At 47.6% G+C, this 27,785-nt stretch overlaps 1 protein-coding gene across 13 annotated transcripts in view; it reads left to right on the forward strand.

Annotated features, from left to right (window-relative positions):
* Nucleotides 1-27,785, forward strand: part of LOC118233353 (focal adhesion kinase 1) — a 133,295-nt gene that overhangs the window by 75,050 nt on the left and 30,460 nt on the right. For 12 of the 13 annotated variants that reach the window (XM_035428989.1, XM_035428990.1, XM_035428986.1 and 9 more), the window contains 10 exons: nt 2,540-2,627; nt 5,122-5,201; nt 5,579-5,641; nt 8,552-8,606; nt 11,489-11,629; nt 12,147-12,224; nt 15,338-15,445; nt 16,987-17,104; nt 18,247-18,277; nt 19,674-19,738. In XM_035428989.1, the coding sequence (XP_035284880.1) occupies nt 2,540-2,627; nt 5,122-5,201; nt 5,579-5,641; nt 8,552-8,606; nt 11,489-11,629; nt 12,147-12,224; nt 15,338-15,445; nt 16,987-17,104; nt 18,247-18,277; nt 19,674-19,738 (827 nt within the window). Of the gene's footprint in view, nt 1-901; nt 965-2,539; nt 2,628-5,121; nt 5,202-5,578; nt 5,642-8,551; nt 8,607-11,488; nt 11,630-12,146; nt 12,225-15,337; nt 15,446-16,986; nt 17,105-18,246; nt 18,278-19,673; nt 19,739-27,785 lie in introns of those variants that run through there. The other variant, XM_035428991.1, reaches the window with a different exon arrangement.

Consider the following 27,785-nt stretch of genomic DNA (forward strand, 5'->3'; position numbering starts at 1 on the left):
TTCTGGATTATTTATTTAAATTTTCTTGGATTACTTTAGTAGCTTCCAAACTATTAGCTGGGCCTCCCAGTTCTGTATCATCTGCAAATTTGACTAATGTACTTTCTATGTCCCTGTCGAGGTCATTGATATAAATGAGGAAGATCAGTGGTCCCAGCACTGACCCTTATGGGACTCCACTCCTAACAGCTCCCTGCTCAGATAATATCCCTCCTACTACTCTTTGTGTTCTACCCTGTAGAAAGTTCCGAATCCACTCGGAAATACGTCCTCTAATTCCTACTGTCTCCATTTTACTAACAAGTCTCTCATGTGGTACCTTATCAAATGCATTTTTACAATCTAAGTAGATAATATCATATGCCTATCACACATAAGCACAGTTAATGATTAAATCTGATCCTGCGCATGTTGCAACCCATTGACTGTGGTGGTTGTTGCGCATGCAGTCTGCACCAGCTGCATATGAAGCACACACTGTTAGTGCAGTAACTGCTCAGCTCAGACACGGCGGGTGGCAGAACGCTTTTCGATGGAGAGCGTGATCCCACGTGCTCCTCCAACTGACTGAGCACACTAGAGTGACGAGACAAGTCTCTGCATGTCATTGGGCATTCCCTATAGGGGAAACTTGAGGTGTTAAAAAGAAGCATCATATATTTATCGATCTGTTTCAAGAAGTGACTTCACTTTTGCTTGTGCAGTAAGCACCTGAACAGGTTACAAATTAGATTAATTGCATTCAGTGAAATGAATAAAATTAAATGGAAAAAAACTCTTGGGAAAAAGTTCCTTACAACAGTCCTTTATAAAATGACAATTTACTCTGATAAATAAGCGTTTTCTTTGGTTTGTCTTTACAGCAGCTCTGCAGTGGTTGCCCGCTGATTAACTAATGTGTTTTTTGAGTGAAGTGAGAGACACCATGTGGGAATACTAGTGCTGGCTGCTTCCTCATCTACAGGTACCTCAGTTCCCTGTGGTTCAGTTTTCCTTGAACACTGTAGTTACAGAACAGTTGCGTAGGGTCTTTTCCAGCTCTAGGCTCGAAAAACTTTCCATTCTTCTATGAGGGATGCCTTCATTTTATAGCCCTTATATATATTATTTCTGTTTCATCTTGGCTTTGTTCCAGGGCTGGGTTCTTGCTGAGTGGTCATTAGGGTGAGGGTTGCCAGGTGAGCAGTGCTAATGTGTGATATCAGCATGAGTCTGGGACAGGGGAAAGGGTTTTATTTTTGGGGGAGGGCAGGGGGCATCCTCTCGAGGCCTGACACTCTACCCCCACCTCTGACCCCCCAGGCCCCCCAGCTGCTGCTCCTGGGGGGTCAGAGTATCTCTGGAGGCATCTCCCCACAGCACTAAAACTCTTCGTTTCATCATTCAGTGTCGGCAGTGTGGACTTCTGCCAGCGCAACCAGAGCTTTTTATCCTCCGCTACACACAAAATGGGGCCGGAGTCGCTGCTAATGAGACCCAGGCGTATTCGATGTGACCGGTCACCTTGAGAGCTTAACCTGCTCGCTCAGCCTTGGGTTCTCTCGACTATGATCTTAATGGGCTCTTTTACAGTCAGATCGGAGCTCTGTACGCGCCATACGTTGACCTCCATATTAAAGTAGCGGGTCATTCAGGTTGCCGAGGTTACGCTCAGAAGGGAGCCGTTTGAACCGCAGACAAGCCTCTCGTGTTCTCTGATTGGCTGTGTGCGAACGGAAAGTTCTGAATTGGCTCATTGGCTGCCACGCAGAGCAGGAGACAGATGGCCGGAGAAAGGCGACACGCAGCAGCTCTCTCTGAGCGCATATGATCCCAGACGGGTTGCTCATCACAGTCTTCGCTTTGTTTTCTCTGGCGCGGTTTTATTTCTCGACATCTTGTCACTGGACCTTTCTCTTCGTGATATAGTGGCCGGGAGCAGACAGGCGTCTGGCGGCGGCGGGTCTTAACCGCGCGCTGACCATATTGTTTCCGCTTTCATCGGTTCGTCCGTTGCCGCCTGTTCCCATGGTAACTCACTTTTAGTGCTATCAGGGCCTTTTGACTATGCACCTCCCTCTGTCCGGTGGGGGGGACAGATGTAGGAAAGGGCCCCCTCGCACTCAGAGTAAGAACATGAGCGGTATGGATCCCAGCTGGGGCTCCCAGTGTTGAAATTGTGGAGTTCGGGAAGTCTGCTAGACCGGAACAGCTCTTCCTGGTCTCTGTTCTCTTCATTTAAAGCTATGCTTGAGTCATGTTTTGTGGGCGGGATGTTTGGGGCTAGGTGCTATTGTACGCTATGTACTATTGCACTAGAATAAGTCACTCTGGATAAGGGTCTGCTGAATGAGTGAATGTAGTGTAGTAAAGAGCTGTGATCTGTGCTACTGAGTCCTCATGCTCTATCAGTGAGGTAGCATTAGCGCGGTTTAGCTGATCATATTTAACAGTTTTCATAGGGAATATACAGGATAGCGCTCGGCTAATTGCTAAATTGCCTCAACAGCACTTTCCCTCCGTGTCGTCCACGTTAACGCCCGTCCCCTTTCTCTTCCAGGTATGAGCTGAGGATCCGATACCTGCCGAAAGGGTTCATGAACCAGTTTGCCGAGGACAAGCCCACGCTAAACTACTTTTACCAGCAGGTGAGCGCGAGACGCAGGAGCGCTCTCTTTAACAGAGGGCCTCTGAGAAACCCGGTGCGTCCGCTCTTCCCCCGCGCGCCACCCGCGTCTCCGTCTCACTGAAAACCGACCTGGAAGTGCGGGAGGGAAATCTGATTCCAGCCCATCTGCTGCGCTACGGACAATTCTCCTCGGAATTTTCTTTTTCTCCTCTCATTCGGCTGGACAGGAGCGTGCATACTGGCAGAAAACAGTATGATACCCTCCTTAGAACTGGAAATTCATGTTTTTTTCCCCCCCCCTGTAGGGGACATGAGTCTCTGGTCAAGAACCATATATTCTACTGTGCTGAAACCTACACTACAAAGGACGTTCAATTGAAATAAAATAAATATTATTTTAGAAAATATTTTCCCTGCAACACTTTTTTGTCATCCAAGACACTTGCATTAATATCAAAAGCATTAAAATACTTAAAGGACCATACCAGTACTTTGTTTCTGCCGGGTTGCAGGAGGATATGAAGTTCATTAACATGAAATACAGAATTGAAGAGGAAAGCCATCAAATATTAAAGTCACATTCAGCTAGCAGATCACATCTAAAAGGGAAATCAAAGGTGTAAATCAAATGACAAACCCTGACAGCTGGCCTGCTCACGGAGGCTGATTTCATTCAGAGCTCTTTACGCACTTCTTTCTCAGCTAGGCTGGTCGATTGTACCAACACAGCAGCAGCAATGACTTGTTAAGCACGGACGCAGCCACGATGAGCATTCCATTGACAGTACAATGATGCGTTCGCACATACTGTTAGCATTCAGATGTCTTTGTGCTCAGAATGCGATTCTCTAGCATGAAAAAGCCAGTAAAGAGGAGGCAGTTAAATTGTACCTCTCTGTGCCATGGACCAGCAAACCCATTCTGTAGCAGACGCAGTCTGTGTTGAAAGTGCTGTAGTCGGCACTCCTTCAGATTTACACTCCAGTGGCTCCTTTGAAATAAAGGCGTAGGTGGAGATCACAGATTTTTGTGATTTTTGGAGTCACATGAGAAGGTGGCAGGAATCCCATACGGGACAGGGCTGGAGTGCAGTTTGGGAAACCGTGAGGCCTGTAGGTCTTTACATCAGACAGAGGCCCACACCACTGTTTCTTTCATGCTTATGTATGTGCGTGTGCTTTTGTGTGAATATGGAAGTGTGTCTGTGAGAGAGAGAATGAGAGGATGGTGAGTGTGTGCGTGCGTGCGTGCGTGTGCATGGGGACTGTTCTCTTCAGCAGAACGGGGGTAAAGGGCTGACACACTTTTTCAGACGGATTGGGGCTGATGTGTGTCTCACGCCGTCTCGGGGCGGGGCTAAATAGGTCAGCGGCTCCTTTCTGCACGTGCTCACATGAGGCTCTCCCAGCCCTGCTCCTGAACTGCCTGTTCCTGAGCTGCCCGCTCCTGAGCTGCCCATTCCGGCGCCTTCCGCCCAGCCGAGAGCATACCGGCGCGGCCTGGCGGGTCAGCCGGCGGACTCTCAGCCTCGGAAGAGCTGCACACGCCTGGCCACGGCCAATCAGAGCCCGGCACGGACAGAGCCCTTAACGATGAAAGAAAATGCACCTGCATTATGATGCGCTAAAGCTGTGTCAGAAACTCATGAATTTTTGTGAGCCGTAAGGTTGGCGGTCTGTATTTATGGTAGCGGACAGAAGGAGAGTTGGCCATTGTTTACCCCGAAGGCGCCATTTCAGAGCTGTCCTCTCAAAGCCCACGGTCCGCCGCCATGTGTTTCTCGGGCCCCCAGTTTAACGAGCGGGAGCTGGCCCCTGCCGCGGTTCGGGACCGTCGCGGTCTGCATCCCAATGAGCCGCCGCGGCCTCGCGGGGCTCTGCGCCGGTCTGCTGCAGCCGCGTCTCCCAGACCAGCACCGCTGAGGCTGATCTGCAGCCGGAATCACCCCAGGGTGTGCTGAGCCCAGCAGCATTCCGCTGGCCTATAAATCCCCAACACACACAAATCCGTCAGCCGGTGATTTTTAACCGTGACCCGGTCGATTCGAACGCACGGCTTTTTTGAGACCCTCCAAACGAAAGAATTTGCTGACGGGCAGAAAAGGGAGAAAATCTTTTCGCCATGTCAGAGCCTGGATAACTCGGTAATATGGGTGCTTATCCTGATTCCTGCCGTTCTGTGCACTAGAATGATGGGAAAGTTCAGCAGACAGGAATTTCAGTCGATCACAGAGCACGGAGCTCAGAGATGGATGGAATGGTCTGCGGAATGGCCAAATTGAGTCGAATTGAAGAAAGAGATTATCTTCCGCCAAAGATGGATGGACTCCTTGGGTGGGGGGAGTAAGTGTGTGTGTCTGTGAGTGTGTGGGTGTGTGCGGGTGTGTGTGTGTGCGAGTGTCACATGGATTGTTGTTCATTATGTTCTTCACCCTGTTCCCTTAAGGTGGAAATGACATTTTTTGGGTTAAATAGAGAATTTCTATGAATCCTGATTGTGATGTCTTTTTCCAGGTTAAAAGTGACTACATGTTAGAAATGGCAGATCAGGTGGAGCAGGATATAGCACTGAAGCTGGGCTGCCTGGAGATCCGGTGAGTTGATATGACTCCTCTGTGAATGGATAACTACCGCTTCATCTCACATTCCAAATGCCATGAGATTGTTATCTGAAGAGGTGATCTGTACTTAATCATGCGTTCATCATTTTAGTTACTGAAAGTTTTAAGTGAACGGTTTTGGTTCTGTGCTGGACAGTTCACAGATAGTCATTTCACAGGTAGTGTCTGTACATGCATTCACGTGTCACATTCGTATTTCAGTCTGCAGGTAGAGCAGTCTGTCTATTTTTATATAGACTGTAGGGTTTCACTTTTGTAATTATACCTGTCATAATTGTTTTGAAGTATAGCTGCATATAGTTAAATTAGATCTCCACTAATACTGTTGTTGTTTTTTTTTTTCATTACAGGAGATTTTTCAGGGAGATGCGTGGGAATGCCCTGGATAAGAAATCAAACTATGAATTGTTAGAGTAAGTCACTCTGATATTTTTATGCTATTAATGTCATAATAATTACTGTTCACAGAATTAGGTTAGCAGGACTTCAGAAACGGTGATGTAAGTCTCTATTTAGGGAAGGCAATGAGGGTCCCTGTCAAACTGTCAAAAAAAGAAAATCAGGACCTTTGACGTGGAAATAGGCATTTCTTGCTTCTTTGGAGATTGTGAACAGGAGCTCCCTTGAATTTTGGCTGAAAGAATGTCAGTAAGGGATGTGACAGATTCAGCTCCATGAGGTGTTAGTCGGATTGGTCCAGGGGATGTCATGCTAATGATGTCTGCAAATGGAACACGCTCTTTTTGAATTTATGAGCTGTAAGATTATAATGAGGCCAGCAAATAATGAGTGTCTTTTTGCCCCTTTCTGTTTTCTTTTTTAAACACTGGAGATATTTGTCAAAATTTGACTTCCCAGGAAAAAAGGGCATGTTCTTTACCAAGCTGTGAAGTTCAAGGCTATTCTCACTCTGTCCCACAGACTCTTCCAAATTCCTGCCTGCCTCATTAGCAGGGAGCCCCCCACCAAAGCCGCTCGGGCCGGGAGCTTTATCGAGGTCGCCACCATAGATGTGCCTCACATCAGGGGCCTGCTCTGGGGGGGAACTCAGCGTTCGTCTTCAGGGAAATTAATGAATCTGGCCCTGAGAATTTGCCATTGACAGAATGGGGAATTAATAGCGGCTTTTTCGTGAAGCCCAAGTGGGAGGAGCTAGGCGATTACAGTGTGGCTGTGGGCTTCAGCACGGAGGCCAGGTTTTCTGTGTGCCTTGAATTTCTCTGTGGAAATGGCAGAGCAGCGAATGGCCTAATCTGAATGAAAAATGGGCTCGGTTTGTTTGGCGGCGTAGAACATTAATCTGAGCGGCAGTACACCAGTCGGCGCACCTGAGAGAAGTGCCAAAAATAGTGCTGGGAATGTCCTTTACAGGTAGAGCCGCCGTCCTCTGTTAGCGTTCATTTCAACGTCTGATTGCCAACACTCCCAAGGACAGGATCTCAAATCATGTCTTCATTTATTTATTTGTTTATTTATTGATTTATTTAAAGACTTACAGTAACTGCTAGTGGAAGGCCAGTGCTGTTTTACCTCCTAATATAAGTAAACAGACTGTACTGTCGGAGGTTCATCCTCGTGGGCATTTAAGGGAGCGCTCGTAGTATGTGTGTCAGCCGTTGGATTAGGAGATTGGAGGGCTCAAAGGGCTGCTGATATGATGAATGAGAGGGCAGCTTACCCCTGGAAATGCTTCGGAGAGATTTTAAATCGGCAGCTTCGCATTGTTTGGCGGCCCCACGTTGATCGAGGCCGACGAAATTCAGATCGCAGGCCACGGGCCTGAGGGCAGCTCCAGCTGTCCCCTTCTCGTATGTAGACGCTCGATGTTCCGCTGTCCGATGTGTGAGCGCTAACGTAGCTCCAGACCAGCTCGAGCGCGAGGGAAGGCCCACCGTCCCCATGCCGACTTCCCTCCGCGGGGACGGTCGATGGCGCCTTATTTGTGAGGACAAAGCGGGTTTCTAATGAATATGCATTTTGTGCCGGTCTCCCCCAGCCCCCGCATTCCAGAGCTGTGGAGCTGCTCTTCTGCAGGCTTACACAATGGCCGGCCAGCCAGGCTTTACAAATGCTAATGTTATTTCCAGGTCAGTCAGTCACACAGTGCCCGCGCAGCCCGGCCAAAGGCTGGCGCTGGACCAGGCAAGAGCTGGAGGGGGAGGGGTACAGGGGCTAAGGGCAGGGGGGGAGGGGAGATTCGCGCTCCAATCAGACAGTTTCCGACGCGGGCGGCGGCTAACAAGCTGACAGATGCGATGCGCTAGAGCCGGTGAGCAGGTCCGGTTACACAGGACAGGAAGGAGAGTGATGAATTAAATTTAGCGCGCACGGTTCTGAGTCTCTGGAAGGCATATGCCTGCGCCCGACGGAGCTCTAATCCTCTGCCCGGCGTCAGGTTTTCGCATCGATCGCACCCCGATTGATCGCCGCGTCTCCAGATTGTGCGGGCTTAGTTCAGATCAAAAGGGACAAACTGTGAAAGTCTCAGAGGACATTTTATCTCATGTGACGGGAGGCTGTTATGTTGCTTACCAAGAAGGAAATTGCACAAGCATGAATATCTTTCCCCTCATTGTTACTTTCCTCAATGTACTGCGTAGCAGCGCAGTGTTAGAAATTTGTTTTAATTGCAAGTGGATTTTATTTCTCATTTTATCGGATCTTCCTTTGTAATGTTGGAAGCGAGACGTACGGCATTTCCTATGAAACACACGTATAAGGCCTAGATGCTTTTTTGAAACAGCCCTGTTATCTTACAATGACTAAAAGCACCATCTTGACGGTGTCTTTTCATCACTGTGGATGGAAGCTATTGCCACTGAATGAACACTAATGGCTGGTAGAAGAGTTGAGTTCTTTTCATCTAAATTGAAAAGTTTTTGGTTTGGTGGAGGAAATGATTTATGGGACTTTATTTGGGCAGATGTATTCAATTTCTCTCTGTGTAAATAAATACAAATTTAGTATCTCTCTGGTGTCTCAGAGGGCTATCTGCCGATTGAACAAACATCCTGTTTTTCTGTCCAGTCTATGGAGAGCCTGCTCCTTACTGATCCAGCATTATTAGTTTGGCAGAAACGTCCTCTTCAAAAGTCCATTTTCCCAGATTGGTGACATGCTTGATGTTCCGCGGCGAATGGAGGGCTTGCGTGAAAGATTCAAAGGGCTGTAAATGAGGCTGCATTTCTTTAGAACACAAATGGCTGAAATCGCTGCTTTTCTCCTACTCCAGTTGCCATCTTGCTTTCCCTGATTCACATTGTGCTGTATGCATTTCCCCCTCCCCTCCTCTTGTGATCCAACGCTCTGCTTCCTTACTGCAGGAAAGACGTGGGCTTGAGAAGATTCTTCCCCAAGAGCCTGTTGGACTCTGTGAAGGTGAGAGACGGTCCTGTGCTTTGGTAAAGATGCGTGGTCCTCGTGAAGGAGAGAGATGGTCATGTGCTTTGGTAAAGATGCATGGTCCTCGTGAAGGAGAGAGATGGTCATGTGCTTTGGTAAAGATGCATGGTCCTCATGAATGTGAGAGACGGTCATGTGCTTTGGTAAAGACGCATGGTCCTCGTGAAGGTGAGAGACGGTCATGTGCTTTGGTAAAGACGCATGGTCCTCGTGAAGGTGAGAGACGGTCATGTGCTTTGGTAAAGACGCATGGTCCTCGTGAAGGTGAGAGATGGTCATGTGCTTTGGTAAAGATGCGTGGTCCTCACCGCATACTCTAAGCCACCGCTCTCCACCGATGCTGCTGCTAGCTGAACGCGCTTCGGCGTGGTTGCGTTTGGCCCTGGAGAATACATGGCCTAGTTCTGCCTCCTACACACAGGCCAACGCAGACCCCACTGAATAACGCCTCCCGCTCTTATTCCACCTCCACTGTTCACACACTCCTCTTCTGCCGTCGCTTAGGAGTGCCAGTTATCTCATTTGCAGAGATAAAAATGTGGGAGTGTGTTGTGCCAGCGCTCTGAATGGCCACTCATGGAAGTGATTTATAATGTCTGATAGTGCTCCTCGCAGCCTGTGCTGCTGTTACGGAGGTGTGAGGAGCAGGCTTCGCACAGCTGAGGATCGGAGACCAGAGGCCGGCCGCGATTGGGCCGGCGTGTTCGGTCGCGGTGACATATTTACGGCACACGCCGGGGCGTTTCCCCCCCACCCCTCCCAGCACGGACAATGAGCAGGAAACGAAAGAAGGGGTGCGTTGAGGCGAGGGGTCCAAGGTTTGGGGGGGAGGGGGCGGGGCGCACAGATGCTGGGCAGGCGGGGGGGGGGGGGGGGGGGGGGGCGCACGTGCGAGGGAGGCCAACCTTGGGGGTCACCAGTAAGCCCCGCCCCTCCAGCTCCTCTGAGGATTGGGGGGTGGAGGGGGGCGGGGTCTGTCACGCTCTTTTCACCTCGGGGGAGGGGCTCCCGCCCGCCGCCCCGCTGTGAAGGCACAGGTCGGCCATCTGTGCCGGTGATGCGCGAGCGCCGCGGCAACGCCGAGCGCCATTACCGCCACACGCCGTCCCTCCTCCTGTACCCCCCCCAACCCCCCTCCCCCCCCGCCGGGCGACCCCTGCGGAGTTCTGATAGGGTGGCCTTTCCGCGTATCCGGGCGTTGTGTGAAAACAAGCCGCTGGACTGTAGGTTTTGGGCCTTGCGGTGATCTTGGCAAGCAGAAATTGCTAATGCGATTATTTCAGCTACCCGCTCGAGTACGTTTGCGGGGCTCCGAACGACAGATGGGCCTGGTGGTGGAGAACTCACTGAAAGCATAATCAAATTAAGCAATAAAAAAATGATTGATGCGCCCATGCGATATTAGCATAATTAAGTCCTCCATTTACCCCGAAAGGTCTCGCTTTACAGCACCTGGGAGCCCGTATAGAAACATTGTCGCCGGAAGATTATGTGGAAATTTGCCTTTAATCGTTTTCAACGAGCCCGCTGTGCGACCCAGGCCTCCTGCGTGCCACGATACGCCCTGCCGCCGTAAAAAAAAAAAAAAAAAGAAACGCGAGAGGAAGGGCTCTGGCTGGCGTGCGTTCCGTGACTCTCGCTGGAACGCTTCCGTGTTCTCTGAGGAGATGGGCCCGGAGATACCGGCATGCTTCAGCACAGGAAGGGCGGACGGCACACAGGCGCAGATTTCCCCGCGATTACGCTCCAGCGCGCTGACTCTGAACCGCGGCCCCTGTTTCAGCGCAGGGTGAACAGCCCTGAGAGCGCTCTGCGTGTGCGCCAGCTGCCTGTGCGCTATGGGCGTGAATGATCATAACTGAAGGTCTGCAGCACGTGAAATTGTCACATAGAAATGAGTAATGCTATGAGAGGCCATGGTGATGCGCTTAATACAAGGTACAAAGATTAGCTCGCTCGCATGGCAAATACTGTACTTTGGACCCTGTGTCTTACGTTTTATATGTTTTATACTGTTTATGAAGGTGAAGCCCAAAGTAAAAATGTAGTTTTTTTCATATAAAACATTGATTTATCTCATGGTTACATAAAATTGCAGGTGGGTTGAAAATGCAGTCAGTAGATCAATGATGAAATCAATGATGATTTCATCTTAAATTGTTCTGTGGATTAAACCTGAACATCGGTCTGTCGAGCATTTCCAGTGCGTAGTTCCAATGTACAACCCATGGGATGCAAAGCATGGGGGCGTATAGATCTGTGGCAGCCTGGTGTGATGTCATTTCCTACCCTTTCCTGAAGCAGAGGTGGCCTGTACACCAGCACATGACTGATACAAGCAAACTCAATCGGGGAGTCTTCATACAGGAATCCTAGACCTAATCAGGTTTTCTGTTACAGTAGAAAGATATGCTGTTTATTCAGTGTAATCTGTGTGAAATGAGGGGAAAAGGCTAGTGTGACAGAGAGCTCCTCACAGTGCATAGTATTCAATAAATACCATTATTGCAAAATATGGAGGGAGTGGTGCAGAGGCTGGAGAACTCACTGGATTTGTAAAGCTCTGGTCCCTGGCTGGGTTGCGCAGTCTAACCCTTGGTCAGTGTGACCTGAATTGTTTTCTGTAAAATATCTTGCTGTATAAATGGTTAGTTCTACTTAAACAAACTAACCTGTACTGTCAGTCAAAAAATATATTATAACTACCTAAAAGTAGCAGCTGTCTAATGTTTATGATACAGGACTTATTAGCAACAGAAATTATTTAGTTGCGGTTTTGTATTGTAAATATTGTACTAAATAGCTGATTTTGACGAAGTCCACATGTGTAACCACTCAATGTCTTCTTGTTGTTCAAGGCAAAAACCCTACGGAAGCTGATCCAGCAGACGTTCAAGCAGTTTGCCAACCTGAACGACGAACAGAGCGTCCTCAAGTTCTTCGAAATCCTGTCACCAGTTTACAGATTTGACAAGGAGTGTTTCAAATGTGCTCTGGGGGTAGGTGTTCCTAAATTAAGCGGTGGCTTAAGTTTTAGCAAAGTGTTTTTTTTAGGAAAATGAACAGCACTGTGAACACTTTGATAAAGGCGGATGTATATTAGCGGGGTGTAAGCTGCTTTGTAGTGACACCTGCTGGACATGAGGATAATGGCAGTCTTCTGTGATTTTAGTTTCTTTTTTTTTTATCAGTGCTTGGTTTTCTTACTCTTGAATACACACGTTTATGCCATTTCCTACCGATAAAAATGTCTAATGATCCGTGTATCCATTATTTCGTTGTTTTGTGAATGTAGCGCCATGCTGTAGATTTTCCCTTTCTGTATTTATTTGTGGTCTGAAACCTTAGCATTTCAGTCCTGGGGGTTAGGGGTCCAGCAGCATCCCTGAGCTGCTGTTCAGAAGCTCCCCCTCTCTCTGTCTGCTCCCTGCCGTAATGTGAAAGTACATTATCTGTGCGGCCTCTTAGAGGACAGAGTACAGAATGGAGTCTCTAACGCTCTCCCTCTCTCTGCAGTCGAGCTGGGTTATCTCAGTGGAGCTTGCAATCGGACCTGAGGAGGGCATCAGCTACCTGACAGACAAGGGTTCAACCGTGAGTATCAGGCAGTTGTGTTTTATTTCAGTTTTGGTTTTCGCGCTGCAGTGTAGCGGTTTGAGCCCTGGACTGGGGCAGTATGTGTGGAGCTGTGTGGAGGATGCAGAGCTGGAGCGGTAATGCGGAGCAGTGGTTAGGGTGTCGCATCGCCCTGGAATAAGTTCAGTTGTTTTTACAGCAGTATGACTATAGGATTTCCTTTTAGCAGACCGGCTAAAATTGACACTTCCCTGCGCTTGCCCTTCGATGCCATTGGCTTGGCTCAGCACGCCCCCTGTCCCGGACACGCCCTCAGGCGGCGCCTTGTACAGGCCCAGCCCCCCTGTCCCAGCTCTTTTGCCCCACCCTGGGGAAGACTGCCGCTTTCGCCCAATTAGAACGCCTTTCAGTCGGAACTGAAGTTCACTCTGTCCTCTGGGACAGATGCAGCAGAACTACATGAATATTTACATCACACAGCTCACGCTTATTAATGGAGCTGTGCTTCCAATCAGCCATAGCGATGCTTCCAATCACCCATAGCTGTGCTTCCAATCACCCGTAGCTGTGCTTCCAGTCGCCCGTAGCTGTGCTTACAATCGCCTGTAGCTGTGCTTCCAATCACCCCTAGCTGTGCCTCTCCCTGGCTTCAACTCACGTGCTGAGGTTTGAGTTTCTGGAGAAGAGAAGTGCTGTAACTTAACTCTTAACTGCAAGCAAAGGGATGGCCGAACTGCTGCATCCCTCTGAGCTGAGATGGCCATGGAAAGCCAGCTGTAGAGAAGTTTTGAAAGTTTTTCTGTTTTTTAAAGGTTGCAGACAGATACACTGACACTAAGTACAAAGAAAAGTGTGTGTAGGAGTACGTTCTCTGCTACTGCAAGTTCTGAACTAAGGGGATTTATCATTCTGAGAAGCACAAACCTTTCAGAGCACTGCATGTTCATTTCATCTTGAATATTACAGCACACTAAAGATTCAAGAGACGCTTACATTGTGTCTCATTAAAAAAAGGTGCAGAAAATATCCATAACCGGTATATAAATATGTTCAGCCACTTACTGTGCTTTCAGTCCAAATTGAAAATAAGACCCTTGCCTTTATGGAGGTTGGGGTGGGGGGTGGACGCTGGTCTGTACCCTCTTTTTTGTACCTTTCCTTTAAGCGCAGTTCAGCTCTTAGCGCGACGCCACAGCCGAGACGAGCGTGTTTACCGCTGGGTTTGTGGGGTTTGTGTGGAATGCTGCATTTCCCCACACACATTCTTTCCCATTCGCGGTGAGAGTCGCTGAGAGTAATCTGCGTATTTAAGTCTTCCAAATGTTTTTGATATGAATTTAAAGGGTTTGTTTTTGCACATGGCTCAGCACAGTACAGCATGCATGCTGCATTGCTTTTTCAGACGTATTGCTTTCTGTCAGCATTAATAAAAGGTTACAAACATTAGAAGTTATGCCAATACTCGGCTGTACCTGTATTGTCAGTCAAAGTAAATACTTGGTACGTCCTTAGATTATTATATTTGAAAGCTAGGGTCTAAAAGTTTGTATAATAACTAGACAGTTATGTACCATCCGGAAGGATGTTTATAGCAATCAATGACATGTAGCAAACAAATCAATCAGCTGGACAGTTGTGCATTTATCTATTGTTTATCTCTTTTTCGTGTAAACTACAAAATAATTAATTTAACAGCAAGAGCACCTAAATCTAGTCATACTAGCTGTTGCAGTTACCTTGTTATGCTCACAAGCATGCTAATATTGGCTGTGCCCGCTGTCTGTCACAGTTTACCATATGGTTGAGTTTGAGAGTATTACTGTAGTTTGACTGATTTGCACATTAGAAAATGTAAAAAGCATTCATGCAAATAGCATATAAACGCAAACCATCAGAATGTGCATTTGCGGTAACAGAAACCATGTTGGTGCTTATAACAAGCCAATAATTGGTAGAGATGGGATATGGATATTAAACTGCGGATAGGGTAACGCACTCCTTCAGCAACACACTAGTATGGCATTTTAACATTTGCAAACTGTGATACAAACAGTTAACATGCTTTCATTTAGCAACTCCACATGGTACACGATCTGTTGCATGGAGCAATTCACCGGAAGTAGTTATGTGTTTCCTGAATGTTTGATTGTAAAGGAATTTTTTCTAATTAAATGTGACATGCAGTAATTGGCTAAATGCCTGCCTGCCTTCTGCAGCTATGGACCTGTTGCTAAGAGACAAGCTTAGAGCCAGAAGAAAGGAGATTGTGTTGAAGACAGAGAAGATGGGCCTAAAATGTCTTTCTGGAACATTCACACGTTACATTATTCCAAGAGAACAAAGATCATTAAGTTCAAGGGAGGGAATACGTTTTCCAGGAATACAATCTCATGTAAAATTTAAATCTGACACAAGCATATATAAGTCAGGCAACACAAACACTGTAAATAAAACATTCTTTGCCATTTCATGACAGTTTCTGCAGAAGAAAATGTGAACCAAATGTGTACTGGGGGAGGGGGGTGTAAAAGAAGTGAAGACACTGTGTGTGTGTGTGTGACAGAAAGGAAAAGGAGTGTGTGATTGCGAGCTGTGTCCGTAAACATGTTTTTTTGGATTTCATAGATTGGGGCTGCAAACCAGATTTTTATGACCTTATGATCTCATTAAAAATGTGGTACAGTTTGCTCTCTTCACTTCTTTACAATAATGCAAAACAGACAGACTGTTTTCTAAATTATACTATTCAGCACATTCCTGCTGTGCTCAATTATGATTTTAAACTTTTGTCGCATTGGAAACATCAGTCTTAAATAGGCAAATGTGCTTAACACATTTTGCTGTTTTGACGTACTTTAGATGTTCCCTTAGTTTAATTTTCTAGCGCTGCAGTGAGGAAATGCCAGCATTATAGCGTTATATAACGTTTTCATTTTGGCCGATACTGGTCATTTTTTAAAGTTTAATGATTTAGACTGTTCGTTAAAATTGAGTTTTTCCCACACTGACCGGGTAAAACGGAAAGTTTGGCTGTTGCTACATATGCGCTCGAGGCGGAACGCAACGAAGCGGCCAGGGAGACCGGTCCGTTCCGCTCGAGTTACCGTCTCCGCCTCTGTCTCCCCGTCCAGCCGACGCACCTGGCCAACTTCAACCAGGTGCAGACCATCCAGTACTCCAGCGTCGAGGACAAGGAGCGGAAGGGCATGCTGCAGCTGAACGTGGCGGGAGCCGCGGAGGTAGGCGCCTCTCGCCTCAGATCTGCCTGAAGGGGTTTTATCGCACTCGCGCAGGAAAGCTGCTATTCACAGCCGAGCTCCGTTCTTTTATTTGAGTAACTTTTACGTAGCCTCTCTTTCGTCTCAGTTTCCAGAATCTCAAAACACGGAAGAATAGCGGAACTCTGTTCAACCTCTGGCGATGCTTAGCTCCCGCCTGTGGGGGTGCAGTTTTGTGGCTGAGCCCTCCTCATACCTCTGCTAATGTGGAGAGTGAGGGATTTATTACGTGTATCCTTACACCTGCTGAAGGCATCTTCAAAAGGATAAGCAACAGCGGACACAGCGTAGCGCGGTAGTCTGTCCTCTGACAGACATCTGCGCGGGCCATTCAGAGACCAGAAAACTTAACACTGCCACGCTGCCATTGGCTGAAATAATCCAGGACACCAAGCTATGGCCACGCCCCCCAAACATCATAAAACAGTAATGATACTGAAACATTGTTTTGGAGAAGGTTGTGCAGTGCATACTGACACAGATCTTTCCATTTAGGTTTTTTTTTTTTTTTTTTTACCAGTTAACAGAACGCTGTCATTTAGTGATTGGGCCTTTTTTAAATTTCATAATATCCAAATTACTGTAGGCGTTTAATTCATATTTGTTGTTCTGTTTGCTTGGCAGCTAGCCTGATAGGCAAGTGCAGACAAACCCAGATAGATATGGTACTCCACCTGATTCCATGTGTGTGCCTGTGTATGAGAGAGAGCGGGAAGGAGAGAGAGATAGAAAGAAACCGTCTCCATGCGTATGTGTGTGCATGTGTATTGGGGGAGGGGGGTGTTAAAGAAGTGAAGGCACTGTGTGTGTGTGGGGGGGTTTTTGCGGGTTATGCACATGTATGTATGTGTGTGCGTGTCTGTGCTTTTGTGAAGGGTTATGCATATGTATGTGGTTGTGGGTTTTCGCACGTGTGTGTACGCGTATGCCTGTACGTGTATGCGTGTTGTGTGTGTGTACATTTGTGTGTGTGTGTGTGTTTGAGCATGTGTGTGCGTGTGTTTGTGCATGTGCGTGTGTGTGTGTGCGTGTGCCTGTGCCTGTGTGGGTGTGCTTGTGCATGTGCGCGTGTGTGTGTGTGTGTGTGTTTGCGCATGTGTGTGTGCGTGCGTGCGTTTGTGCTTGTGCGTGTGTGTGCGCACATGTTTGTGCGTGTGTGTGTGCGCGTGTGTTTGTGCATGTGTGTGCGTGTGTGTGCGCATGTGTGCGTGCGTGTGTGTGCCTGTGCGTGTGCATGTGTGCATGTTTTTGTGCGTGTGCGTGTGTGTGTGCATGTGTGCGTGTGTGTGCATGTGCGTGCATTTGTTTGTGTGTGTGTGCGTGTGCATGTGTGCGTATGAGCGTGTATGTGCATATGTGTGTGCGTGTGTGTGCCTGTGTGTGGGTGGCTGAGACAGGAGGGGGAGTGTGTGATTGCGTGCTGTCTGATGGGAGGGGGCAGCTGGGTGTTTCAGTGCAGTTGCAGGGCTGATAATGGCTCTTTGTGGACTCCCTGGTTGCAGCCTCTTACGGTGACGACGCCGTCGCTGAACACTGCAGAGAACATGGCTGACCTGATAGACGGATACTGCCGCCTGGTGAACGGAGCCTCGCAGTCCTTCATCATCCGACCTCAGAAAGGTACGCTTCGCACCCGGCCCGCGGGCTCCGTGCTGCTCACAATTTATGGCGAACACAAACGTGTGGAGCTACACTGGCAGCCTCCTTCCAGGGAATGCATTCCTCACCCAGGCCGAGTCGGACACTGCCCATCTGTTTTAAGGGAAAAACGTGATAACTGACCAAAAATAATGAAATGATTCACTTTTAAAACCTGAAGTTTATTTTTCAAGGGAGAAGGCTGAAATATCTTGGATTCCTGTTGCAATTTTGTGTTCCTATTCTTGCTGTTTATCAAGTCACACTATTTTATGAAGTAGCGGTAATACAATATTTACATAATTTTTTGTTCACTTAATTTTTTTGTTTCCGTAATAATTCCTATTCCTCAGGGTCTCTTTTTTTTCACCAAAGACGCATTTTTGCAGGTTTTTTTCCCCAGTAGCATTTGTGTTGCTGCCGTCTCATTTAACATAAATAAGCTAATATTTCTTGAGCAAGACTTTTTTTTTTAATGATTGATGGAAGAGGAGGGGCTGTTTGAGATCCTCTTTTTAGATTTTTCTTACCGGAACATTTGTTGCCGTTTGGCGATTGCCGCGGCGGTGTCCCTGTGTGGAGTACGAGCACGCGGGGGGGGGGGGGGGGGGGGTGGGTGGGGGAGCGCTAACCGCAGCTCGGGAGAGTCACCGTCTCTATCGTAGTCATCGGTGATTCACGCCGCTCGTTTTCGCTTCTGAGCGGGAATGGATCCTGCCGGACCGCGGCCGAGAAATAGCGGGTCGGAGCGCCGATGGAGTCCCCCCCCGTCCCCTCCCCTGCCATTTTGAGAAACGGGCGCTCTTCTCCCGCTGGAGGTCATCATGTCTTGTTTATTATGAACTGGGACGTGGACTCTGGCACAGGCACTGCTGTGTTTTATACCGCTCGTGCAGTCCGCCACACTGAAGGCCTGCTCTGTGCTGCTTTGAGCTCCTGTGTATTACTTCACGGCAAAGTCATTTTGCACCTCTGTGGGGTAGTAACGACTTTAATTGCGCGAACCACTGCTACTGGGTAAACTGGTACTAGTTACAGGGGTCTCTCTCACACACACACGCACACACTATGCGCTATGATCGTCTGTCTTGACCATCTCTCTCTTGTTCTGTTTCATCCAACAGAAGGCGAGAGAGCATTACCATCAATCCCAAAGTAAGTAAATGACACAGCATTCATTTTCTGTTTGAATGGGTTTTCTGTCTCTGTCTCTAAGTAAAGGATCAGAATAACAAACGTTAACCATCAGATATACATAATATGCCCTAACTGCAGTTATTATGTGTTGTGCGTGTTATCAGGCTGGTTTCTTCTCAATGAAAAGACCCGAAGCTGCAGTCGAGTGTCGTCTGCTGCAGAGACACTCATCAGTACAGTCAGCATGGAAAACGTTACACTGGAATACAGCTGCAGTGCATGTCTGTTTTCTGAAAATGGCGGGAGGAATTTGAAGTACAGGGGCATCCGACACACCGTTACATTGTGATGTCTGCTTCAGCGGTGCCTTACCTACAGCACCTTTCCCTTTCTGCGCTGAGAAGCCGTAGCGCGGCTGGGGCTGATAAAACGACAGGGAGCACATCTGAGGCGCACGTGCGCACGCGGCCGCTCTTTCGGCCGAACAGATGAGCTCAGATGTCGTCTGCGCTCGGCGGCCTCGGGGCGTATTAATGGTGTCGTGGAACGTGCCGGAAGAACGCAAAGCAGAACGCGTCCAGCGACGCCGTGGAGCGCATGTGGCGAACAGTGAGAACATCAGAGGGCTCATAGGAAGTGCAGTCCTCACACGGGTTTTAATGATGTGTGCATTGTATTTAGTCACACACGCACGGTGAATGTATTTGCTAGTTGAAATAAGAAAAGGCGCAAATGTGCGAAGCTTTCTAACTGCCAGTTTCATTCCGGTCCTTATCACAGTTTAGATGCGCTGTGAGCCCGTAGTCTGGGTGCTGTTGTGTACCGTGTTATTATGTCATCAAATGGCTCTTTTTATATCTGTGAATGCTTCGAATGGTTTCCGTTTCCCATAATTCAGTGTTATAGTTAGACTCGCGTCTGTCCCTTTTCAACGGCTTCACCTATTCAGACAGGCCTGTGGCGCATTCTGCTTTGGTCAAATAAGGAAAAACGGTTGGAAGCCAATGCGTTTGCTTTTCTTTTTTTTTTTTTTTAAACATGTGGAAAGACTTTCCGCCCTGGCTCAGATTTCAGGTTCCTTATAAAAACCAACACTGGCTCCTCTCAGCGTTTTGGCTGAATCATGAGGAATTTCTCTGTGTGCTATAATGCAAATTTGATCCTGTTTTGAAGTGCTCCTCCCTGCCCTCCCCCCTGTAACTGTCTCCCAATGGTAGCTCCTGTTTCTCCTGTCCAGGGTGTGACCCCACAAACCAACCCCCCCCGCCCCCCCACGCACACACACACACGCTATAGTTGTAACACCACAGAATGGCCTTCAGTAGAATGGCCTGGAAAGGGTAGAGTGAGCACTTGGTCCTCAGCCCCTCTGGACAATGTACAGCTTTCATCTGCTCAAACCCCTGTTTTGCAGACTGGCTAACAATGAGAAGCGGTTGGAAGGAGTCAGAACAGGAGTCCGAGCCATTTCCGTCTCAGGTAAGAGAGTTTCACTTTTAACCTTCTGCACTGTTCTGGTATCAGATGGCTGCTATGGTTTAAAAAAAAATAGTAGCCACACAAAAATAGTAGTTTTTGTGTGGTGTTAAAGGGTGCCTGGATATTTTAGCAGCCATGCTGTTGAAGTGTGAAGGTAGTTTTTTTATGGGCCAAGTGAGTACTCTGTTTTTCCCCAACGCTGATCTGACACAGGCTGTGTTTCTCCTGCTTTAAATGCCAGTCTTTCAGAAGCATAGCACAGAATTGCATTGCCTAGCCTTTTCTATTAGGATGGCTTATTTGTTTGACTTGTGTCAGTCTGAGTGTGCAAATGCGATATCTTTAAGTCAACTGACTGCATCTTACCTTCTGAAGTATTACTGAGATTTATATCAGTTACTGACGTTGATAAGTACTGGTTAACACCTCACGATTAAGTTTTACAGGAAGTGGTTTGTTGATGAGAGGTTTATTCGGAAGAAAAACTGCGCTAGTTTAAACATCGTGTTAGTTTAAAGTGGGTAGTTTTAGCCAAAGGCCTCTATGGGAAATATAGCACTGGACAGTAATTGACAAAATTGGTACATGGCTTTTACTCTTAAGTGTGAGGAGTTGTTTGAGGGGATAATGAGGCAGTTCTTAAAAGGCTGAAAAATTGCCGTTCTTTGCGAAGCCATTATTACAGCAGGCCAAGCGGAGGAGCGTTGAGTGGGAGGTAGCGGGTGTTTTCTGAGGAGAAGGCTGGATTTCAGAGAGCGTGAGCAAGAGGCAGGGGAGGCAGAACACATAACTCCTCCCAAAAACAAATGTCAGCCCACGGGGCCTCACCACGTCGAGCTCGGTACGTGCTGCGTGATTTACAGCCCTCCCTAATTCCCTTTCGGAGCTTGCCAGGGCTCCTTGTGACTTGCACCAAGGTTTTAAATCCAAACTCATATGGTGCGTCACGCCATATACAGTGGTATGAAAAATAAAGCATGCCCTCTGTAAATTCTGTGGTTTTACGTATTACGACATAACTAACCCTCATCTGGTCATCGCATTAAGATAAGTCATGAGACTCGTCAGTTGGGATGGTATTGATTTTGGCGATACTTGTGCTAAAGTGTTACTTTTAAAACGGTACCGGTGCCTGACCCAATACCTTCTTAAAAATAAAGAGCAAATGACAACATTAAAGAAAATCTTATTTATTGCAAAGTCAAAGAAATTGAACAATACAGTATATTAACTGTAAATAAAAACAAAGCACTGTTTTGTATTTGGCATTTTGCCTGAGTTTAATGTAGGCTAGCTTGCGAACGGTACACGCTGTCACTGACCGAGTGAGCGGCATGGGCATGAATTATCGATGCTTCTGTTGCCCGTAGCATCCCTTTTGGAGAACCAGAAGGCAGTGGAAAACAGATTCAGTCGGCTGGTCTGCCATTGTATTTTAAAGTGGCACTAAAGTTTGAGTGCCACAGTGGTACAGGGTTTCAATACGCAGCCCTACTCGCGCACACAAAATTTACTTTGTCATTTATTCACTAAAAACAAGCCACCATCTGGAAACCTTTATGGAAAGTCAGTGCACCCCATGATTCACTGGCTTGAGGAATCTCCTTTAGGAACAATAATCCCTGGTAATCATTTTCTGTGTGAGTTTATCCATCTCTTACTGTGGAATTCTGGCCTACTCATCCTTGTAAAACTTCTTCACCTCATTGAAGTTAGAGGGCATTAGTTTATGCACAGCTCTCTTAATGTCATGCCATCATCTCTCAATGGGATTGCGGTCTAACTTGGCCGTTCCAAAACCCTGATTCTTTTCTTTTTCAGCCATGCAATCCATTGCATAATTACTGGTGTGCTTAGGCTCATTGTCCTGTTGTATGATCCACTTTTGACCAGTCTTTAGCTGTCGGACAGATGGTCCCATATGCTCCTCTAGAGTACACTGGTGGCCTCACAATTATTGAGTCCACCATGAATTCTGGTATAGAGAGGAATTTATGGTGGACTCAATAATTGTGAGGCGTCAAGCTCCTGTCGTACAGAGTTTTTAGTTTTTTGCCAAACATGGCATTGTGCATCACGGCCGAACAACTACACTTTGGTCTCCATTGTCCTGAGGAAAGTGTTCCAGAAGTTCTGTGGTTCATTCAGGTACAATTTGGCAAATCTAGGCTGTGTTTCCATGTTCTTTATGGAGAGAAGGGGTTTTCTTCTGGCTGCCCTTCCATGAAAGCCATACTTGTTCAGTCTTTTCCTAATGATGGAGTCATGAATTCTAACATTTATTGTATTGACAGAGGCCTGTAGGTCCCTGGATTTAGCTTTATAGTTCTTTGCAGTTTCTTGGAGCAGCAACAATTGCTTCGCTGAGATGATCACAGATATCCTTTGTCCTTAGCATACTGCGTTACATAAACCTGAATGCTCCAAACCAAAAACTGTCAAAGTTCCTGCTTTTATGTACAGGTGGTACTTCCTGGTGATCAACCGATCGTGTGTGCTTGACTAAGCAGCACCTTGTTCTGATTACCGTCTTACTTGATGTGTAAGCAGTAAGGGTGCACTTACTTTTGTCCCTCTTACATCAATGCCGTCTAACATCAATAAGGTGAAGCAGTTTTATAACTAGATTCCTTCAATGTGATGTAAGAGCCTGATAAACGCATACAGAAAAGGATTACTTCAGGTTATTGCTGCTGAAGAGGATCCTCAAACTGCTCATGAGGGACACTTACTCTTTTACAGAAGGCTTCTTCATGTTGGCTTATTTTTGGTTGAATAGTGATAAAGTAAAATTTGATAGGAGTCATTTGTAAGATTTGTTAGATTTATTATACTGTCAGGACTTGGTGAGGACTAGATGAGGGTTAGTTATGTCCTCATATGCAAAACTAAAGACTTGGAAAGAGGTTGTACTTTCTTTTTCACTTCACCAAGTCTGGCCAGCACCTTCCGAGCCACTCGAGGGTCTTTAAACTGTTGCAAAATCGCTTGAGAGGATTTTAAACTAAAGGCTTCCAATAAAAAAAAACTGCCCTGTCAGTGTATAATATGGCTTCAGGCCTCATTGCAGAGTCCAGGGGTGGTGATAATGGGATTCCCCATCTGGCATGGAAGCTTGTGCGGTGTGTCTCCTCGACACTCCCTCTTTTTCTGCTGGCCAGCAGTTAGGGTACACATTACTTTACAAGTCATGAGGTGTGGACCAGACTGAAGGGGGATGGAGGGTCTAAAATGGTCTAAAAGAAACCTCTGGCACTCCTGCATCCCCCCCTCCTCATTCCCCTAATCCTCACCACCCTCTCCAGCAGACAGGATTTGTGTTCTGGGGCAACTGTATGCCTCCCGCCCCCACACGGCCTTCCAATTATCCACCCCTGTAGGTTTATGCTCTTACTCTGGCACCACTGAAGCACAGTCTTAGAGAGAAGCGACTTACCGCCTGTTACCAAGACAACCTGCGACCCAGACTAAAAAGAGGAATTGCAGAGATGGGACTGAGGTGGAACACACAATTGTTGAGAAAATATTTCAGATTTTTACCTTCTGGAACTGTTGGGACTCAGCATTCATGCCTATAAATGGAATATTACCAACTGGGGTATGATACAGACTGCAGTGAGAGTGTCGTGGGCTTGGTAGAAGCGTAATCATCTCATATGTGTATACGTGCACGCACATGCTGTACTGTCACTCTCGAATCATTAGGGTCAACGAGGGCCGCAAATATAGCACACTCACTGTCACACTCAGCCTGCTGCCAGAGTAGGCTAACGGTAATGGCCACCATATGGAGAAGTCATATTGCCCAGCTTCATTCCTCTTGATTGATGAGATGGAGATATTAGTAGTATGCATTTGGAATAGATGGAATAGAGATAATGTATATTTTTAGAAGGCTGTAGGAGTCTAAAATAGCTGAACTAGGGAAAAAATATAGAGATAAAAATGTTTTTAAAAAGCACATAGTAGGATGAGTATGTTCTGTTTTCAAGCTCTAGATGGTGGTTGTTCTGCTGTCACTCGTGAATTTGCTTATCGATCGAAGACCACAATTAGGCTGTGTTTTTTAAACCGTGGCCATGAATCACCCCCTGCGCACACACACATTAGCCGAATGCTAAACCGCGGCTTCAGCAGCCAAGTATGAAACGGGCCTGGTCTGCAGAATTTCAGCCGAGAGGTTTACATCAGGCCCAGTTTACGGCTCGTCAGTTTGTCTGCAGAATGAGGGATGGCCTCACGTTGGCACTCCCTGTTGGCTTAGTCGGGCCTCTACTGCGCCCGAACTGTGCGCTTTCTGATGCTTCTTATCCTCTGCAATCAAGGCATTATCATTCATGAACTATAGCACCTGCGTCCAGCTTTAGCATAGCATTAGCGTAGCGAGGCCGGTTTTGGAAATAAAGCGGGTTGAGGCAGAAGCCAGTCAGTAAGGGCATACTGGCTGGGAGGTGTTGATCTTGAAGGCAGAAGGTGAGTTTACAGTGAGACACTGAGCAGAGTTGGGGGTTGGCCGCTCTAAGTGGGCTGTGAGCCAGAAAGTGGATTTTCGCAGCTGCCGTTGGTTTTTTCATTTGCTTACTGTACACCAGGCAGGAGAAGTGAAAGCAAGCCGTATTAAACTGCCAGCACTCTCTGTCTCTCTGTCTCTCTTTCTCTCTCTCTTCTCTTGCTCGCTCCGTCTCTTCCTTTCTTTCTCTTCCTTTCTTGCTCTCCCTCTCCCTCTCTCTCTTTCACTCGCTCGCTCCGTCTCTTTCTTTCTCTTCCTTTCCTGCTCTGTCTCTCCCTCTCTCTCTTTCTCTCTCACTCGCTCACTCCGTCTCTTTCTTTCTCTCCCTTTCTTGCTCTGTCTCTCCCTCTCTGTCTGCTCTCTCTTGCTGTCCCTGCCATCCCCCCTCCCCTCTGTGTGCTCATCTCTTTCCTGTGAATGCCAGATCTGGCCAGAGGAGCAGAGGGGTGGTAATTGCGCTGGTGCTGGAGTCTCAGATAAAGGCCTGATTGAGAGCACAGACGGGGCTGTGTGCTGGGGGGGCTGGGGGGGGGCAGGGCAGGCCGCGCTCTCAAAGGGGGGCTTGTGCACAGAGGCCGAGGCCCACATTTCCAGCTTGCGAGCTCCACGGGGATAGTGGCGGAGTCTCAGCTGGTACAGATCTGTCTCGAGAGGAGAGTGAGTCACTGCAGCGGGGGGTGGAGGCAGGGACCGCTGGGGGGGTGGGTGAGCGGGACTCTAGTGTCCTGGAGGCGGAGGGGGCGCTGTGGGGGTGGGGGTGGGACTGATACGGCTGTGGAGACTGGTGCAGCTCGTGGGGGTGGCTTTGTTTTATAAAACTAAGCAGTACTTAATCTATTCTCCAGTCTTGAGTGGCTGATGCTGATTTTCTCAATGGGTGAGGGCTAATGAAGAAGCCTCATGTACACCATTTTTAGTAGATATTCCTGCAAGGTTACCACTTAGAGTGATTGCATTAATATGCACCTATATTGTTTCTATAAGAACCCAGGGAGCGTGTTTGTATCGGGCACTTATAAAAGATATGTAATGGAATGGCCATTGATTTGGTGAGCGCTTGCTAAGTGCTTTCCCCAGGATACGTTTTCAATAACTTGAGAATTGCATTTCCTTGAAATCAAATTTAAAAGTTCAAATAGAAATGTGTTTTAAATTATGACGGTGGTGTAAACTCCCAGTCAAGCCTCTGGTACTCTTTAAAACTCTCCATGGTAGTACATGCTTAAATAACACTTTTTAGGTTAATTTAAAAGTTAGTTATTATTTTTTTTATATTCTTTGCCAAACAGGAAATAAAAAATAAAAAAGTTTAGTACTGCAGTGTGTGTGTGTGTTTGTCTGCATGTGTGTGTGCATGCGTGCATTTATTTACCATTTAGTAGTCAATCATAAATGTGACGCCTAGATGAAGACCAACACAATTTGTGTTTCTCAGGAGAGGTCACGGGTTCCATTTGGCCTTTATGGAATACAGGATTCATGGAAACGCTGGCAGTAGTCCAGTAGCGTTGGCTCTTATGTGTGGGTTTGCAGCGCGACGTCTATTTCAGAGCGCAGCTAATGAAAGCAGAAACCCAGCAGCCCATGTGCTCCTGTGGGGTTTGAGCTCTCTGCTACAGTGATGAGGTGCATCACCAGCAGAGTGACTCTGGCTGCCTCAGTGTGTCTCTTAGACCAGCGCGTCTCTGCAGGTTTGAGGAGGAGGAGTAATTGCATGTCAATTCAGGAGCGATGACCTCAGTGCATGGAACCCGGGCATCCGAGCTCTCAGCCGCTCAGTGTTAGTGTTCCCAGAAGTCTCCGACCCCAGGTAGCACCTCATTGGATACCATTGCGATTTGCGCTGTCATGGCCTGCGGCGGTATGATTCTCGTTATGATTCTCATTGGGCCATTGGGCTGTCCGTCTTGGTGCATGTTGAATCCGGTACACGTTTTCTCTTCTTTTTCCGTTTTGCTTCTCATTTTAATTCATTATTTGTGCTGTTGCTCTCTCTGTCTGTGTTTCTCTCTCTCTCGCCCGCTCCACGCGAAGAATCAGTGACTCAGACTCCGCCCAAAGCGGCCAAAGCACGGCGCTTTCTCCTCCCTTTCGTCTTCTGTTCCCACGAGTCTCCACCCAAGGGTACCGCCAGTCAGCCTGCTGTGTGCCTCGACTAACACAGCCTGCCCCCGGCCTGCCCCCGGCCTGCCCCCGGCCTGCCCCTGGCCTGCCCCCCTTCTGCCCCTCAGAAACAGGGTACCCCTACCCTCTGTGTAAACCGCCCTTTAGGGCTGCTTCTAAATGGCTGACTAATGATAACTAATGCGAACGAGTGCAGCTCTCTCATTGTGTTTTCCGTTTTGAAATGGTGCACCCCCTAACTTTGAGTGCTGCGTGCTCACAGAGGTCTGAATGGTTCCGCTCCTCAGGGAGGGATAACATGCGGTTTGTGTGTTTCCCCCCTCGCTGGTTCCACTCCCTGCTGGGTGAAAAGCAGGGTTTATGACCAAGCCTGGGTTTTCACAGTGTCACAGTGCATGGCAACAGGGCCTGTTTCCAAGCGCAGATTGACGTGGTGCTATAATGTTCAAATTTTGTGTTCTAGAGAAATGGCGTGCTGTGTATTTGTATTTACTTAGCTGTTTTTATTTGCCGTTAATGCCTGAAGCGGGTGCCTCTGACCGCCAGTGGACTCGCACACGCACATCAGAACAGGGTGGAGCTCTTTAGGAGCGTCCAGTTTGACATTGCGCTACCGTTTGTTTGCTCACAGCTTCCTGTCTGCATAGCATCCTTCAGTGCGCTAACCTGTCCACTTCATCCAGAGCTGTGACATCACGGCAGGCTCGCCCTGTCATTCGCTGCAGGGGACGCAGTGACAGGCAATGGGGGGGGGGGGGGGGGTGGCATTGGCTTAACCTGTTCTGATGTCACTGTGCCACACCCCGAGGGCATGGGCACGCCGCACGGCTGTCCCTACCGGGCTGAGCCGCTTGGCGGAGGCTTCATCGTTTCAGATTCCTGAGCCTCCAAGGGGAAAACATTTCCCAGGAACGGGAAAGCACTGCTCCAAAATATGCCCAGAGGCACACCCCGGCTGCCTAATCACCTGGCTGTAGTATGGAAGCATCAGAATGCCTCAGCCGGCACAGCGGGCTCAGAAACTCAGCTTGATGTTTAGGTTAAGGGGGCACATTGCCCTCACGTGGCTGGAGAAGGCTCCAGGTGCCGTCGTCCGAGGTCTGGCGTTTCTGAAGAAAGCCAAATGAAACAGGAATAGCTTTCCCAGATAGCAGAAATTAAATTAGCGCTCTTTTGCCCAGAATGGGCACTTAAACCTGCCTGTTAATGCTATTTAAGCCAGAGGTACAAATCAATACGGCATATTCTTCCAGGAAAGAGAAACTTTCCTGGAAGAAAAAAAAAACTGTGTTTAGAAGAAAAACTGTGTTTAGCAGCCAAGCTCCTTCAGTGTAAAAGCCAGCACCAGTCATTCTGCAATTGGGCCTCTGATTTGTATTGCTGTAATTGTGCTATTTTTGATGCTATGATAGA

Source organism: Anguilla anguilla, chromosome 8, assembly GCF_013347855.1.
Source record: "Anguilla anguilla isolate fAngAng1 chromosome 8, fAngAng1.pri, whole genome shotgun sequence".
Classification (NCBI taxonomy): domain Eukaryota; kingdom Metazoa; phylum Chordata; class Actinopteri; order Anguilliformes; family Anguillidae; genus Anguilla; species Anguilla anguilla.